This window comes from Grammomys surdaster, unplaced genomic scaffold, assembly GCF_004785775.1.
Source record: "Grammomys surdaster isolate TR1022 unplaced genomic scaffold, NIH_TR_1.0 233, whole genome shotgun sequence".
NCBI classification, from domain to species: domain Eukaryota; kingdom Metazoa; phylum Chordata; class Mammalia; order Rodentia; family Muridae; genus Grammomys; species Grammomys surdaster.
In genome coordinates, this window is record NW_021604678.1 from 1,117,116 (window position 1) to 1,136,195 (window position 19,080).

At 41.3% G+C, this 19,080-nt stretch overlaps 1 protein-coding gene across 1 annotated transcript in view; it reads right to left on the reverse strand.

Annotated features, from left to right (window-relative positions):
• Positions 1 to 18,590, reverse strand: part of Ptpn13 (protein tyrosine phosphatase non-receptor type 13) — a 135,208-nt gene extending 116,618 nt beyond the window's left edge. The window contains exons 1-3 of the mRNA XM_028773694.1: positions 18,476 to 18,590; positions 6,910 to 7,088; positions 1,379 to 1,444 (exon numbers count right to left, since the gene is read on the reverse strand). Of these exons, the coding sequence (XP_028629527.1) occupies positions 1,379 to 1,444; positions 6,910 to 7,088; positions 18,476 to 18,590 (360 nt within the window). The remainder of the gene's footprint in view (positions 1 to 1,378; positions 1,445 to 6,909; positions 7,089 to 18,475) is intronic.
• Between the last annotated feature and the right edge of the window lie 490 nt (positions 18,591 to 19,080).

A 19,080-nucleotide genomic window follows, 5' to 3' on the forward strand; every position in this document is an offset into this window, starting at 1 on the left:
CTTTTCCACATGGCCATTTGAGGCAGGGTCTCTCACTACAACTGCAGCACGCCCATTAGTCACCTGGCTGACCACTGAGCTCCAGGAGTATGCCTCTGTCCATCCCTCAGGCACCAGTGTTACAAACGTGCTTGATCATGCCCTGCTTTTGTGTGTGACAGAGATCCCAAAATGGCTGCCATGCTCATGGGGCAAGCAATTTCCTGTCTGAGCCACTTCCCAGGCCTAAATGACATACTGATGTTATAAAGTTGTCTCGAATGCTTTCACTCCTGTTTTCTATTATGTTTATAGTGAGATTCCAGGAAGCAGAATTATTTTAGAACAGAAATGCTAAAACTGGCCTAACAATTTCACCAGAGGGCAGAGTCTGAGAGCTAACCTCAGGTGTGTGCCTGCCGTTACGGGAGCACTGAAGTAAGATTCTGACATTCCAAGTGCACAACATTATCAAAGTTCCCACAGCCTTAAAGGGCTGAAACGAGAAGAGACGCCCTGCTTTCCCTACCACAGGCTGACTGGGACAGAGGTGTCATCTCCCCTAACTCACGGGTAAAGAACTGCCACATCACTACTGTCAGTGCGAGACTGACTCATCGGACATTTAGATCCTCCATCAGGAGATAGTGAGAAATAAAGTTTTGTTTTGGTTTGGTTTTGTTTGGTTTTGTTTGGTTTGGTTTGGTTTGGTTTTTCGAGACAGGGTTTCTCTGTGTAGCCCAGGCTGTCCTGGAACTCACTCTGTAGACCAGGGTGGCTTCGAACTCAGAAATCCGCCTGCCTCTGCCTCCCAAGTGCTGGGATTAAAGGCATGCACCACCACTGCCCAGCGAAATAAAGTATTCTAACATCAGCATGTCATCCTTCTAGCAGAGCCCGGCTCCATCTCACAGGCTCAGTCATGGACAGTGACCTGGGCAGAGACTGCCCCAGTCCTTAGGACATCTTTAAAGTGATTTCATGGGGCTGGAGAGATGGCTCAGTGGTTAAGAGCACTGACTGCTCTTCCAGAGGTCCTGAGTTCAAATCCCAGCAACCACATGGTGGCTCACAACCATCTGTAATGAGATTTGATGCCCTCTTCTGGTGTGTCTGAAGACAGCTACAGTGTACTCATAAATAAAATAAATAAATCTTTAAAAAAAAAAAGAACACTTGCTGCTTTTAAAAAAAAAAAAATAAATAAAATAAAGTGATTTCATGAGCACTCACTGTTAGTTCACTCTGACTCTGATAGTAGTACATCCATAAGCAACCAGTATAAAATGCCTGCGTGCCTGGCAGCATGCTGTAGGACACACTTAATCACACAGAAGACCTTTGTAAAAGGTGTAGATATGCACCAATATAAAAGCATCCCACATGTGAAATGACTCACCTGGCTTTGAGGTACTCCATGGTCAGCCCCCCAGTACAGTGTCATTCCAAGAGAATAAATATGGATCTGGGAAAAGAATTTTTATAAAAGTCATTTTATGGTAGAACTTTAAAAAAAATTTAACAAGTATACCTTTTTTGCTCCAAAGGAAGTATAATATGTAATTTGAGAAAAATCATTTCACACAACTTATATAAAAGCACAGAGAGATTAAAATCAGAAATCGGAGTAGCACTGATCAGACTAGATGCACCATCCCCACCAGAAGTGCACAGTCTCCTTGCAATGAGTAATCATTCTGCTTGCTTTTCCTTAGGTTTTTATGCAAACTTAAGAAAATGTGAACACATGTTCCAAATCCTCCTTCTACATGACATTTATGATGTGGACTAGCCTTGCTTCCTTAATTTACTGGCAGAGATGTCTATGCTAGCTGTTGGAGAGCTCATCCTTTATTTTATTGTCTACTGCAGTTTTAATAATAGTCCATCTGTTATTAATAGACAACTAAAGTTTTCCAAACTTTATGATAGGCGTTTCAGCAAACATTTTTTATATGGAGACATTTGTCTTGATTTGATTCCTAAATTATATGAGAGCTGCACCTATAGACAACTCCAATACACACGCACACACACGCACCACATGCACGTGCAGACACACGCCCACACACACACTGACCAAATGGTCATTTCCCTATACATTAGTTTATCATTTTCACTTCAACTACTGACACAGAAGTTTCCACATAGGATTTAGATTTCTGCCAATGTGAAAACTGAGGGGGCAATCTAATTGGAGGACTGATAAGCTTATTTGTGTGTTTGGGAGAGCAGAGAGAAGGAGGATCAAAGAACTGTTCTGTCATTGGTTTTAAAATAACTGCGTGTGATGTGGGCAGATGCTCCATGGGGAATATTGGAAAGGCTGGAGAGGAGGAGGCACTGCCTGCAGGAGGTGGGCCTGTGGAGTCTCTGCAGGCGGCAGAGTCTATAGGGATTTACATAGCCACACTGGTTAAGGGACCTGAAGAAAGGCCTGCCTGCCTGTTCTGCTACTGTTGTTGCTGTCCTTAGCTTTCCAAAGCATGACATACCAGCAACTTCCCAGGGAAATCCAACATCTACTACACACGAAATTTCCAACACATACTACATACTAGAGATTGCCCAGGGAGCTTCCAACACACTATATACCAGTGGCTGCCCAGGAAACTTCCAGCACACACTATACAAAACTTCCAAACACACTACATACCAGTGACTGTCCTGAGAACTTCTAGATTTTAACCTTGGGCTTTGGCTGCTGAGGCCAACTTCATATCTGAGGATTGAGCAGTTATGACGTTCTCTGCACCCCAGTGTACAGACGCCCCTTATTAGAGTCCCAGCCTCTACTTCCTGTAAGCCAATCTAGTGAGTCTGCTTTCTAATAACTATATGTCATATGAGTTCTCTTGTTCAGAGAGCCCTGCCTAACATCATGTGAGGGTTTTCATTTCTTGGGTTTTTTGGTTGCTGGTTTTTTAGTGGGTTTCTTTTTTGGGGGATGTGGGGGTGGGTGACAGGACATTTCAGCTTTTTTTTATTTTATTGCTTTTATTTGATTCCTGTTTTTTAAACTTTGTTTTTAAATTCTATAAGATGGCGTTAGTTCTCTTTAGAAATAGGTGGGAAAAAAATCTATGTACAAATAAAATATTTTTAGTATGTCACGGCGCTTCCATCTGTTTTTTTATATTGCCACCTAAAGTTGTTCCCAGTTTATAATAAAAAAATTCAGTTTTCAAATATTTCCAATACTTCTATTTTTCTTAATTCTAAATTATTTCTAATGACTTTTAAGCTCACTCTGATTGATCCACCTCAACTCTACAGGCAAACCCTAGGTTCCTCCTGCCATGCCTGTGTGCACTGGAACCTAACACTGAAGCACCTGGTTCAGCCTCCACTTTTCTTTTTCCCTTTTCCATTCTATCTTGTGTGTGTTGACCAAACTTTTCTTAAGCACTATTCATTCTACCGAGAATGGTTTATGTTTGTAAATTAAAGTTTTCCCCACTAGTGGTAAGCCAGAGATTATGTTTTAACCATATAAATCAATTTACACAGGACTAGGGTATTACTGTAATAGGCCCGTCCATGCTTTTACTTGAAGGAATGTGGATTTTGGGATTTTGGGTTAGGAAAGCAATAGACTGCTTTAAGCACTGCTTAATGGGTCATACTAGTAGAATCATGGAAGACTGTAGTCCTGAGGGTGATTTGAACTGTGAGGGCCTGGCTCAAGAGGTTTCAGAGAAGAAGAATTTTAATATATTGCCTAGAGACCATTCTTGTGATATTTTAGTAAAGAATGTGACTGCTTTTGCCCTTGTCCAAAGAGTCTACCTGTGACTAAGTGAGGAAATTTAGATTAATTATATTGGCAAACTCAAAATAGCCTATCATAGACTCTGTCCTGTAGGTCACTCTTATAAAGTGTGTTTCCACAAAACAGAACAAGCTGAGCAAAATACAAAATGTATGATTCAAGGAGAAAAAGGGCACCAGGAAGTAGAATGAAACTAAATCCAGCATTGGAAGACATAAACAGATTAAGTATGGAGAGTGGTTGCCCAGCTAAGCTTCCAGCCTGTGAAAATGAATTAAAGAACAATTTAGGTCCAGGTGTAGTGGTACACACCTTTAATCCTAGCACTCGGGAGACAGAGGCATCCAGAGCAAGTTTCAGGACATCCAAACTTAGGCAGTGATGGAAACTTCCATTAAAAATAGAAAGCTGGCAGGTGGTGGTGGCGCACGCCTTTAATCCTAGCACTTGGGAGGCAGAGGCAGCCAGATTTCTGAGTTCGAGGCCAGTCTGGTCTACAGAGTGAGTTCCAGGACAGCCAAGGCTACACAGAGAAACCCTGTCTCAAAAAGCAAAAAAACAAAAAAAACAAAAAAAACAAACAAACAAAAAAAAAATAGAAAGCTGGTAAAGACATAATTGAACAAGCGGCAATATTCCAGCCCCAGCAAGCAGCAGGACCTACCACCTTCGGCCACATGATTCTGGCTTTAGAGTCAAGGATAGAAGAAAGGGGTTCTCTAGACTCTCCCTCCATGACTAAGGAACGCTGATGAGGCTAGGCGTGTTGTAGAAGTGTCTCTGCATGGAGGCCCAGAGAGGCCATTGTGTGAAGCTATGAAAGTGAGGGCTGGACTGTCCTGGAGATCCCAGGATGTTGGAGATGCCAGAGTCGTCATGGGATACCTACTCAGGAAAGCTGCTAACAGAAAGTGGAATCTGCCCAAGAGAAGGAAGTGTGCTTCAGTCAACAAAGATGAAAAGAGTTGGAGATCTAAAGAGCATTTGACATGAAACATGGAGGTGCAGAGTTTGGAGAATCCCAACTGGGTTTGGTCCCGTATTTCTTCATAATCTCCCGTTAATCCATTTTGGAACTGTGACATATATATGTATATACACACACACATACAAAATAAATATATCCATTCTGTATGTATGTGTAAGATCCATTCCGTGTGTGTGAATATATATATATATATATATATATATATATATATATATATATATATATATATATATATATATATATATATATATATATATATATAAAATATCCATTCCGTGTGTGTGTGTGTATACATATCCTGTGCCATTTTATGTTGCAAGTGTATGATGTTTTGACTTTACAGAGGATTACAATTAAGAGACTGCATGAAGCCGGGCGGTGGTGGTGCACGCCTTTAATCCCAGCACTTGGGAGGCAGAGGCAGGCAGATCTCTGAGTTCGAGGACAGCCTGGTCTACAGAGTGAGTTCCAGGACAGCCAGGGCTACACAGAGAAACCCTGTCTCAAAAAACCAAAAAAAAAAAAAAAAAAGAGAGAGAGATTGCATGAATCTCAACTTTTAAGACTTTGAACTTTGGACTTTTAAAACAAGTTTGAGACTATTATAGACCATGAGAAGTTCTGATGTTGGATTAAATGCATTTCTGAATTATGATATGGCCACAAGCCTATGGGAGCTAGGGAGTGGAATGTAGTGGTCTGAATAGGGATGGCCCCATAGACTCAGGTGTTTCAATCTTGGCCCATAGGAAGTGGCACTATTAGGAAGTATGGCCTTGTTGAAGGAAGTGAGTCACTGTGGGGGCGGGGACTTTGTCGTTTCATATGCTCAAGCTATGCCCATTATAACACACAGTCTCCTTCTGCTGCCTTCGGGTCAAGATATAAAACTCTCAGCTCCTTCTCCAGCACCATGCCTACCTGCATGCTGCCATGCTTTCCTCCATGATGATAATGGACTAAACCTCTGAAACTGTAAGCCAGCCCCTATTAAGTAGAAAACCTTGCTAAGAGTTCCTTGGTCGTGGTGTCTCTTCACAACAATAAAGGCCTAAGACATCTGCATGACGCCCCCCTTTTTTGTATTAAAATTGAAGTAACAAACAAGAGAGGTGTTTGACTTAGTCTCACAAGCTTCAAGCATGACAGTGACCTTCCCACACCCCCTTATCCCTGGCACTGGCCCCTCAGCATAAAGCAAACTGCAGCCAGTGCTTGGAATGTGATCTCTAAGACACAGCAGTCTACGTACTTCGGAAGTTTTATTTGGTTTTGTTTTTATTGTTGTTGTTATTATTATTTTTTATTTTATTTTTGAGATTATAATATAACATTATTTCCACCTTCTTTTTCCTCCCTTCAAATGGTCCCATATATCTTCTTTGTTCTCATTCAATTTCTTGGCCTCTTTTTCATTAACTGTTATTTGATTTTTTTTTTCCTTTTTTTTAAAGGAAGGATCTCATGTAGCTCAGGCTAGCTTCAGACTAGACTTACAATGGACCTCAAGATGACACTTGAGTGTCTTGCCTCTATCTCCATGTGCTGGAGTTACAGGTATGCTCCATTATACCTGCTTATGTCAAGTTGTGAATTAAACCAAGGACCTCAGAAGAGCTAAGCAAGCCCCAGAATGTACCTGAAACTTTTATTGAGCAAATTCACAGACATCTACAAAAATTATTGAAGAGTAAGGAGTGAGATTCTTATACAATTTAGAAGAGTTCTCAAAAACTATACACTATTCATGGTAATATCATGGTTCTTATCTCTCCCTGAAGTCACTATGCTCACTGAAGAAATGATCGATGATAGGGACACCCTCTCACAACTCAGCATGCCACTTCATTAGTTTGTAGGCACTCGGGATCAATTTAAACCAGAAACCTCAAAGGGTTAAGTAATTTGCATTTATCATACCAAATCTTTTTAAACAACATGTATATGTAATAAATTCTGAATTATTTATAATACATATGTAAAATCTTAAAACTGTAAAATTCTGAATTATATGATATATATATATATATAAATCTTAAAACATATGTTTATTTTAAATTCAAAGGAATTTCCCATGGGCTGAGTAGGGTAGCCCATTGTTTTGACCCGTCTTATTTCTATAAAAAATTAAGAAACAGAATGAAAATAAAATAGAAGACTTAACATTTACCTTTTCTACATCTGAGAGCGAAGTCAGTGAATGGCTCTGAAGAACCTCCGGTGCGGTGAACGCTCGAAGGTCCTGATTGGAGACGTTTTCATCTGTAAAGGACACACTGCCAGACGGCAGCAACAGTAGCGACCATGGAGAGATGATGAAGCCAAGCGCAGCAGGGTCAGCGATGCTCACTGCTTGTACATGCACCAAACCAAAGGAAGAAATGATAATCTTTTAAGATGAGGATTCAAAGAATCTATAACCATCTCAATAGATATCCCGGTCTAACTGTGCAGACGTTAATATAGTCTCATACACAAAACTAGTGTGGTGTACAAGTGGACATCACCTGCGCACAGCCACGGTCACTGTTCACAGTCATGCCCTTATTCGGCTTCATCCCCTAACATCTGCAAGGCAGGTCTTAGGAACTGCTCATACAAGTTAAACTCTGGTTTGATATATAGAAATGGAGCAGGCCCAGGACTTCCCCATCATGGATTCTTTTGAGTACTCAGTGGAAACTATAGTTTCCAGACACTGTCTATACACGTAAAACTCTTGTGTATAAATTCTGAGTTCCCTGACCTTCCCATAGCTCATTTGTGGATGTCACATTGGAGGACTAAGGACACTTGGTTTGGGTACGTGGCTAGGGTGTGAGGGAACAGAAGCAGAAGTAGACATCTTTCTCTGTGGCCCTCGCCACCTTAACTTCAGAACGGTGTCTCTCAGTGAGCTTTGAGCTCATCCACTGGTTGGGAGAGCTGGCCAGTCTATCCAGGGCTCTCCTGTCGTGCTGGGATTGCAGGTGTGTGCTGCAAGCTTTCATGTGGGTGCTGGGAATCGAAACTCAGGTTCTCACGCTTCAGTGTTTCAAAGGACCCAAACCACAGGGCAATCTGCATATATAGTTGCCTTTCACAAATAATTTTACATATAAATAAACAAAAATTAAGGCCAGTGAGATGCTCACTGAGTAAAAATCCTAGCTGCTAAGCCTGACAAACTGAGGTGAATCCCTGGGTTCCACCTGGTGGAAGGAGAGAATCAACTCCTGCAAGTTAGTCTCTGACCTCCAAACACAGACTGTGTGGCACATGCAAGCGCTACATATACATATAAACACACAAGTAAATAAAATATAATTTAAAAATAGAAAAATAAATATAAGCAGCTATACACGTTTTGTTGTCGTTGTTAAAAGCTTTCTCTTTGGGGTGAACAATCAGAACACGCTCCAGCTAGAAGACAACTGATTCAAACAAGGCTGAGATGTATCTCAGAACCTTGAGGTGTTGGAGACACTCACTATTAAAGCAGTCAAGTAAATCTCTTCAGATCACCCACTCGGAGAACAAGCTGGCAGTGGCTGGACCCAAGGCACCACTATGTACAAGGAGGCCTGGAGCCAGGCTGGCGGCAGCAGACCAACGTGGAGAGTGTATTTCAGAAGTAGTGATAACCGAAATTCCTGAAAATTAGAGAGAAGCAGCAGAGTCTGCGTGACACTATGGTTTGGATTTGAGTGACTGAGAACTGATGTTGCTCAACCTTAACAGAGGAGTGACGGGTAAGGGCTGAGCAATGGTGCCAGGGAGGTGCTAGTGGAAATGAGCCCTCTCCTGGGGACTTACTAATGTCAAGGCTGTGATACATTCAAATGGAGACTCCAGGTAGGCAGTTGAGTTTGGAGCATGAGATAGAGTCAGGGCTGAACAGATGTTTTTTTTTGGAAATTGTTGGGATAAAGGATTGAACTGAAAGCCATGAGATTTGATCAGTGATTAATACATTAAGACAGAAATTGGAGATCCAGGGCTGAGTCTTGAGGCCTTCCCACCACGGACTCTCTGTTCCTTCTCTGCCTTTCTTCAGCAGATCCTGGATGGGTGCTGTCAAACTCTTAACACCATTCATTAAAACTGCCTGTCTTTTCATTGCTGCCGCAGGCCTTCACACAGGCCGTTCTGTCCTGCTCTACAGCACCTGTGCTTGACTGTGAACTGGGAGACTGGGAGTCTAATCCTCAGGGCCAATTCTAGTTTACAATATTGTTATTTACTCTCTGAAATCTTCATACAAGTAAACCATGCATTTACAATCTTGTATGTGTAAACAATCTTACCTAAGCCTGCTCCCAGCTTCACCCAATACTCTGTGGAACCCACCAGCCTGTCTTCCCCTCTTCGTGCCTTCTTTCCTATTCAGACCATTCTTCTCATTATTATTGCAATCACTAGCCTCAGCTCCAGCTAGTGCTCACCATATGTGTGGTCATTCACTGAAGCATGGGTAACCTACCTGGAGACAGGGCCAGTTCTTGACAGCCCTAAGTTTAGAAACAGCCCTTATAATTTCTGGATGCCTGCTACCATTTTGAGCTTAAAGATTACAGAGGATCAGAACTAACACAGAGACATGAATGCTACCCAGAAATCTATGTGCTGTCTTGCTATCCTGATGCTGGGTTGCACACACAGGCTTGTTCTCCTCATTCTCTGCATCTCTGACAACAGACCAGCTGTGCTCTGTCTTCAGTACTAGACTAAACTCAAAAGGGCTGAAGGTGAAACAAGCTGCTGCCAACGCAGGGCCAGGGGTGACTGGGAGGGGGCCGAGGCAGGAAAACTAAATTTAAAACTGCATCACTGAGCAAGTGAGATGGCTCAGCAGGTAAAGCACTTATTACCAAGTCTGAGGAGCTGGGCTTCATCTCAGTTCCATGGTGGAGAGAGAACAAACTTCCAAATGCTGTCTTCCAACCTCCACACCTGTGTCTCAACATGCACAGGTCCACACACATTAAATAAAAACTAAATAAATAAATACATAATGTACTAATCTTTAAAATTCTTTATTGCTTATCACTCTGAGATGAAATTTGTTAGCACAGCCAAGGTCACCACAACTATTACTATGGGAAAAAAATAAGGATTTTAACTTCTGCCTTATACAATTGCTGTTTACAAGTGTTTACAAAATAGCTAATATATATTAATGATTTTAAGCCTAATATTTTAATCTAATATGATTAGCAGTGCAGCACATTTGCTACTAGACTGTAAAGTACTACCAGGGAGACAGAAGAGATACATAAACGAACAGAAGTCAGAATGCATAAAGCATCTGTAAACCAGATAATACAAAAGATCATTCTGGGCTGGGCGGTGATGGTGCACGCCTTTGATCCCAGCACTTGGGAGGCAGAGGCAGGCAGATTTCTGAGTTCGAGGCCAGCCTGGTCTACAGAGTGAGTTCCAGGACAGCCAGGGCTACACAGAGAAACCCTGTCTCGAAAAACCAAAAAAACAAAAACAAAAACAAACCAAACAAACAAAAAAGATCGTTCTGTAGATTAAAAAGAAACTCAACCATAACACAGACAAAATAGTTCTTTCTTTTTTAACTACATGTGGCCCTTTAAAAGGAAAATGACCATTTGAATATGGTGATGGTTGGCTTCCAGAGAAAAAGAGCCAACTCAAAGGCAGTCAGGAAATTAAGTCTGGACAGGGAATAGCAAGAATTTTGGCAGAGAAATAGTACTGAATGCGGAGAAATCGAATTATAAAGTGGGGGGAATGATTTTTCTCTTTCAAAAACACACAGAAATGCCACAAATGTTTTCAAAGTGGTTTTAAAGTGCCATGTAATAAACCTAGAGCAACTGTGACCACGAAATGCATTGCTTTCAATTTCCAAAACATATACATGACATTTAAGTACTGGATTCTTGAGGTAGTGTAGTCAGACCACAGAATATATTTTTAAATAATTATGAAGGCTTATGCAAACCTACAAGTGAGGGGATTGAAGAGTTGCGGCTGGAATCAGTCTTTAACTCCCACTTCCTGACAACTTAACGGATGGAACTCAAAGCAAATGTTTTCAAAATCCTTCAAAGAATGTTGGCCGAAGAAAATTCAGAAGGTCAGTTCCAGAAGCTTAGAGTGAGAGCGAAGGCCTGTGCTTTGGCTATGCACTGACCACGCTCCAAGAACACTATTATTATGAAAAAGTAAACGTGATATGAACCAATTCCAGTAGTCAATGTGGCTCTTTCCGGAGACTTTACTAACATTCCATGGGAGGGGTTGCTAGTCAGTCCCAAGCAGCTAGGGGTGAAGTTAGAAATATTCACAAACTTGATGTGTAAAGGAACAACTTAAAGCACATTTCGGTGTTTGCTCAACCTAAAAACCCATGCACAACTTGACAGTCATTCTTTCTTCTTGGGTCCTGCCCTTTCCTTTAGAGTTCTACCTTGGACTACGTGACTATAATATGTGACTATAATCCCAGCACTCAGGATGCTGAGGCTGGAGGGCGGGCAGGGTATGAGCCTGAAGACAATCTGGGCTATTTAGTAGTTTAAGGACGTTTTGGGTTACATAGCAAGACTCTTGTCTCCAATAAATAAATAAATAAATAAATAGGTAAATGATTACAGTTGGGTTAAAAGCATGGTATAAGGGAACAGTCAGCAAAAGCAACAGGGACTAATTTAAAAACTCAGAATAAAACCATTTCATGTACCAGCTCCTGTTTGAGTTCTAGTAGAGAATTTACAGTCCTCTTGGTTCTGTGTTCTATAAGAGTAGTTGACAAAAATCTATGCAGAAGTTACTGTCCACAACTCTGAAGAATCTGATAAAGTTACTCATAATACAGAATTCTCTAACTATTCAGTTCTTTTCAAATGTGCATTAGAATCAATATACTGATAAATCAATCACCTGATATAGCTTCATACTGAAACAAAAAATGCATAGGACAGCTATTCTCCAATTTTGTTCTTTTCCTGTCATCCTCTCCATCTCAGCCTCTTCCTTTCCCGCTTCCCCTCCCTCCATCACCTTATCTCTCCTACCCTTTCTTCATAGTAGCATTTTGTGATAAATTATGATCTTCTGAAATTATAGTGCATACTACAGGGTGATTAATTATAAATCGAGAACACATTTACTCCTAAGCTTTGTTCCTACTTTTAAAATGTTACTTTCTCTAACATGAAACAGGATAGAATAAACATTCCTGTTTTGAAAATGAAACTGGGTGAATGTTCTCAATGCACCTGTAACAACACAAATTGTGTGGGTTCTCTCAGTGTACCTGTACCAAGACAAACTGCACGGAGCACTGTTCCTGTAACACTAATGCTCTCAGTGTACCTGCAACAAGGCAAACTCAGTGATCTCCTAGAAGACATCTGATGTCATTAAAGTTAGCTGAGATAGCCAGTAACTAAAAAGCATTTCATATAAGCTCCCATAAGCCTGTGAGTCTGCAGCACTTACACTGTGCTGTACTTAGTCTCAGATCAAAGACATCAACCAAATCCACAAGCTTATCCACAAGGGTACAAAACACCAGAGAAACTGCCTGCTTCTTTTCATCCTCCTAAAATTCTACCTTCACTAGCATAGTGCATACTTCCCATACAGTACGACCTAGCCAAGAGTCAGACTGAAGCAGAAGTCACCTCCAAGTCTGCAGCCTGATGTTCAGACCTCACAGCTGTGGTCTTGGGAGCAAACAGATCCATGTCCTTTCTTCCACATCTATAAAGCAGTCCTGAGCCCATAAAGCTGCTGTGAGGATTACTGGGGATGGTACAGATCCATCATTACCATAGAATTCCTCAAAGGCAGACAGTGTGCACAGTACACCTCTGGTTCACTCCCGATCAGCTGTTGACTTGTGTTCTCCCCCAGAGGAATCAACAAATGCCCTACAGACAAGTCCTGCAGTTTCAAAAACTGATCACACTGCTGTGTTTGTTCTCAGTGTCTGGGAACAGTTCTGAGTTTGCTTTTTTTAGTTTGCATCTTTTACCTACAAGTCATATTAGAAACGCAATTAGAAGAATGAAGCTTTCTATTATGTGAATTTTTTTAATATTTATTTATTTTATGTATGTAAGTACACTGCCACTGTCTTCAGACACACCAGATCCCATTACAGGTGGTTGTGAGCCACCATGTGGTTGCTGGGAATTGAACTCAGGAGCTCTGGAAGAGCAGTCAGTGCTCTTAACTGCTGAGCCATCTCTCCAGCCCCAATGAATTTGTCCTTTAATTAGAACTAAATTCTTCGGAGAGTGTCTCTTCTCTCAATAGTCTACTTAAGGTACAACATTCCTAGTTAGCAAAGTCCTCAAGTTAGAACAGTTGATTTAAGGTTTGACAATCAAGCCAATTAGTACACAAGCAGCTAATTATACTTAGTGCCAAATTGATATTTTACTATACCTAGCAATTAGCTTGAACTACAACAAGACTTAGTTTGTGAAAATATTTATTTGAGTATCAGCTTTAGAATTTGTTTTACTTATAATAGATGTTGTAGAAGTCTGGCAACAAAATTTATAGAAAATTGTCACTCCAATCTGATAGATCTACTGTGTGAGGTTTTTGGGGTTTTTTTCCACTAGAGTAGGATAAAATACTTTATTTCTTTTTGGCTTGTTTATTTGTTTGTTTTGTTCTTTGGCTTTTTGCAACAGGGTCTCTCTTGTAGCCCTAGTTGTCCTGGAACTCACTCTGCAGACCAGGCTGGCCTTGAACTCAGAGATCTGCCTGCCTCTGTCTCTCAAGTGCTGTGATTAATGGCATGTGCTATCACTGCCCAGTTAAAATATTTTATTTCCTAACAACGGCAGTCATACCATCCATCTCCTTTCCCCTTCCTGTCTCTCTGTCCCCATCAAACAAGCAATTGCAGCCTAAGCCACAACCACTGCAACCTTGGTATGGCTTCTGATCAACTAGGCATCTAGTAGTTTGTGTTCAAATATTTACAAGATTCATCAGGGGGGCCAGAATCACACAACTTGGTAATGTAGAAGTAGTGAGGTCTGAGTTATTATTGTTCTAAAATAACAGGGCTTAAATGTCTGGCCATGGATAGAGGGAAGCAGGTCTTGGGGTTTACTTTCTTCCTTGGCCACCAACAGCCTAAGAAGGGTTCTCTCTCCCTCTCTGCCACATTCCCAGGAACATTTCTGGGTTTTGACATAAGAAGACATTCCTCTCTAATTTTCCCTTAGCTTCCCAGTTGTCTTGGTTAGTCTTTTGCTTTGTTTTGTTTTTCAACTTGACATTAGTTGGGATCATCTGGGAAGAGGGAACTGCAGCTGGAAAAAAGAAAGTCTCCAAAAGACTATACTGTAGGCGGGCCTATGGAGCACTTCTTGCCTGATGTGGGACCAACCCTGGGCAGGTGATCGTGGATTATAGAAGAAAGCAGGCTGAGTTAACCTCAGAGAGATCCTGTAAGCACTGTTCTTCCGTGGTACTGTCTGCTTGGGCTCCTGTCTCAGGTTCCTGCCCTTGACACCTCCAGTGACAGGCAAGTACCTGAAAGTGTAGGATGGAATAGGTCGCTTGCATCCTTGGGTTACTTGATCATGGTGTTTTATCGACCACAGAAATCAACTATGACACCAACAATCTTCATTATCAATAAAATTACACCTCCAAAAGTTATGACAATTATGAAAAAAACACTTTGTAACTCTGTTCTGCACATTTCTTCTACAGTATCTAGTGGTTAAGGATAGACACTGAATTCTCTAGTTGATCAGGTACAACATCATTGAAAAAGTGCCAGGGAAGTGGTGGTGCACGCCTTTAATCCCAGCACTTGGGAGGAAGAGGCAGCCGGATTTCTGAGTTCGAGGCCAGCCTGGTCTACAGAGTGAGTTCCAGGACAGCCTGGGCTACACAGAGAAAACCTGCCTCAAAAAACAAAAACAAACAAAACAAAAACAACAACAACAACAAAACTATAAAAAAAATTTTACTTGAAAAATTTCAGTCCATAAGACCTGCTTATATTTTATTTATTTTATATTTTTCAAAGAGAGACTTTGAAAAAGTCTCAAAAGCCAAGTTCAAGTTCACCATTGATAAGGATTTATTTTTGGACTCTGTTATGTTGACTGATCAACTTGGGATTCTTCAACACTTGTTTGTGTCTTTTCAAGGATGTTCTGGCTACTTTTAAGCACAGTGGATTTCTGTACAAATTTTAGGTACTCTCACTTTGTACAAAACCACAGTCTGTTGGGACTACACTCACCATCAATTTAGAGAAATCTGCTAGCCTTTTAGTAAAGCGCCTTTTCGCCCAAGAACAAGGCACAGCTCCATTTACTCTGGCCTCTAACTTCATCACTAAGGTCGTCACTTATTTTTCCTCGGGTTTATTTCTCATTTTTTCATATTTTAGATTTTCTTACTTTAATTGCTACATTTCTTTAAAATGGTAACTGAACATTTCAATTTCTAAGTGTTCATTGTTACTCTGTAGAGATACTTTCTTTATATATATAATCAGTGTGCAGGAGAAATTGAGGGTTTTAAAAATATATACTTATATGTTCCCCTACACATAAAGTTCTGCTTCCCAATTAGCTGAATAAGACAGACCAAGAGGCACATATAATTAGGAAGACACGTGTTGTGACCCTAAGTGAAATTCCTCCGGAAAATTCATTTCAATTATCACATTCAAGAATAACAACTAACCATCCAGGCAAAAATATAGAACTATGTTCCCTGCTACTTATTTAAAAAAAAAAATCACGGCTCACATCAAGATGGAGGAAGAGACGCACTGTAGCAAATGGCAAAGACGAGGGTCATGGTGGCAACGGTCAGAACAGATCAGGACTGTGTGTAAAGAGTAATAAAAAGGAAAGCTGCAGGCCGCTAATCTCAGTCACTATCTCCAAGAGTTATTACAGTTCACATGTCCAAAGTAAAAAGACTACAAACCACTTTAAAATCAATCGTTAGCAACTCTGAGTTCTAACTTGGAGGCTGAAAGAACTTGCTATTTTCAAAACTCCACAGAATAATTACAAAGCTGGATTGTATGGCAACTACAAGAAATCTTCTAAACTTTATCAGAAATCACACAGAGGGTAAACGCATGTGACACGAGGAGAAGACAGACAGAACAAAAGGAGAGCAGATACCACCACCACTGCCCTGTGTGTCCAAAGTGAATGCTAACAATTCCCTATTCTGCCTTCTCTAAGGAGAAACTTCTTTGAAGATGCTATCTCTCAACAAGGTCATGTGTGCTTCAGCATCATTATCCTCTGAGTAACAGTAACAAAGGTCTTGGCTTTAAACTGCCAGAAGAATGACGAGGACAGTAGAGTTGGGCTATGTTCCTGTCCTTTGCTAAAAATTCCTAGGTGAGCACTGCGTGCAATTGCATCACAGGGACTTTAGCAGCACACTGAATGTGTGTCCTGAAAGGACACAGACCAGCAGGCTCAAGGTGACATGGGGAAAGCAACATCAAGAACAGGGAAAGATTTATATAAAGACACAGAGAGATGAAGATGGCCAAGAGAAGACATTATTTCAGAAAAATAAATGGATGACATTCATTCCATCTGCTCTTCCCGTTCATCTCCAAGGGTCACTCATACACACATCTAAAGCATCAAACAAGGTCCATCCTGAGCTAGTCAGACCATCATCATTTTCCTTCAGCTCATTGAATTGGGAACAGGATGAAAGCTTGTGGGAAAATGGCACTACATTATCAAGCGTGAAGACAGTGGAGATCAAACAAACACTGGGCTCCTCCTAACAAATGGAAACTCCCAACTGGTGATTTCCCAATTGTCAACAAAGCCAGACTTAATTTGTTCCTATTACCGCTGTTACTCTGCTGCTTATGCTGAGGGCCATCCAACCAGCGACTCCCTTTGGTATATGAGGCACAGCTGCCTCACAGTGAATTTTACAACACATCTAATATGTCTTTATTGTAAAGTGCCAATGTATTACGCAACAATCACTGCTCGGTGATGAGGGCTGTGAATACAAGCTTTCAAGCTCTAACAGCATTATGAAATTTGAAAGAAGGAAACCCCCCAGGGTACTTAGAGTGGGCAAGATGCTTCAGATTCTGTGAGTCATGATGACCAGTTGGTGTAATAAAGGGCTGCTCTCTCTCCCTCCCTGAACATCTATCTGTAGTATGCACTGTCTGTCATTCCTCTGGCAGCCATAAGCTTCTCACATGCACCTGTCTGATCCGGATCAATGCCCAAAGGGCAACAAGGACACCTTCCATTCTTTGGCCCCTCCCACAGTACCTCACAAGGAGAGGTTTCTTAACATTAATTGACTATTGTTAACTGCTAATTGAGTACGATACCTTTGAAGCATGGCTGGCTGTATGTTCTATACTATGGACTGTCTATAATTCTGAATTTTCAGAAAAAAGTAAAGATAAACAAGAGAAACAACAGTGTTTATCTAAAATAGGTTTTGTTGCTGATATTAGGTAAAACAAAAAAACAAAACAAAACAAAAAAAAACAAGAGTTTTGTTGTTTAGACTAACCCTGGCTGTACACAAAGATCTTCATGCATCTCAGGACTGTACTCCAAGCCCCAGGTACTTTTTGTTCATGTTCCTCCCTGGACTGAAAATCATCAATCATATCAGCAATGATGCTTCAGTCATTTGTCCCAAGCCCTTGTCTCCAAACATTCTGTTCATCTGCTCTGGATTCTCCTTCCACCCGTGCTCATCTGTATGCCCTCCAGAGAGGCTCCCATGGCACGGTTAGCAATTCTATCCTAAGACAGTTCTCAAACTGCAGCATGCATCAGTGTTCTCTCTGGCTCGTCGATGCACAAACTCCTGGGCTGCCCTGAGAGTCTCTTACTTTTGTGGGTCTGTGGCATGGGCCTAGGCATCTGCATGCTAACAAGGCACCAGCGAGGCTCTACTGTCTGTCTAGATCTCATATTTTGAAGACTATCACTCCCCTCAATGTCACTTATTTCTGCCATGTTTATTGTGTCTGATTTATTTATTCAACCAAGTTTGAAAGACGAATTCTTTAGACAAAGCTCCATGTCCACACAGTGGCAACCATGTGGGATGAACACCACCTCAGCAAATAGTTTAGACAACTGAAGGCTAACTTCGAGCTCCCAAATGCAAGGTGGCTTTCTGGGCCAAGCGACCAGCTATGAGGGAAGCACAGAACCACATATTCAGTCAGCGTTCCCCAGTGTCCAGCACAGGACTATGCCTGTTCCTCTCTCAGGCAGGAATGTTTCCTTTACTCCCTCTCACAAGGTCGACTCCTACTTTTCTTTCAAGCATGAGCTCTCAGAAAACTTGATGCATGAAAGCCTCTCTTTTCCTCCCTATACCAAGTCAAATCCTCCTGCTGTGTGATCTCATAGTCACTGGAGGCCCTGGCTTCATGGCCTTTACCACAGTTATATTTGCTTGTATCAGTGCTTTATCAATAGTCACTCTGTATACTGAAACACAAGCTCCCAATGAATAGCAAGTGCTTTTATTTTGAGAATCACTTTGTTTCCAGTGATGGGTATAGAAACAGGCATATGCAATGTGGTCATATTAATACAAGCCAGCTGAATTTTTCCAGCCCTGAGAAACGTGGTAAGGCATTTTTTCCCCCTACACTCTACCAAAAGCAGGAATAATGAAGCAGAAATCTAATTTACTACTGGTTACCTACCTGTTTTTCAGCTACTCAACATGCAAAATAAGAAATGACTTACCTCTTCTGAATACTTCCTGCAGGCTTTCAGCACTCTGATTTAATACAGCCCAGATTTCCTCCTCCTGGAGAGGTCCACCCCGAACCTCCAGGGCCTCTGCCAAAGACACATGCATATTACCTAGGAAATAAAAGCGGAGATTTATTCACGAGCATCTTAACTGTGCATTTATCAGTAAAGGCTCTATATCTGGGTAAGCTACATACTCCCATCTACCTAATTCTTTAGTGTGCCCTTCAATCTAAACATAACCCTACAGTTTTAAACTTGAATAAGTGAAGGAACTGGGCAAAAGCCCCTTAGAACAACATCTTGGTCTACCTAACATTATTAACCACAGAGACTCTTGGGGAAAGTACTGTGAGTACTTCATGAGGGAAGAAGGAAAGCAGGGGACACAGAGGAAGTCACTACCTGCAGATGATGAATCAGGTCCTTCAAGGCTTTCCAGCACTCAGGTCAAGCTCTCTCCTTTCCATCTCAAACACAGAGAGGAACAGAGAGGAGACCCCACAGATACACAAGAGGAAGCTGGGATAAGAAAAAACCTATTGCTTATACTCATTTACTGCTTCCTATAATCTCTGACACACACGTTACCGAGG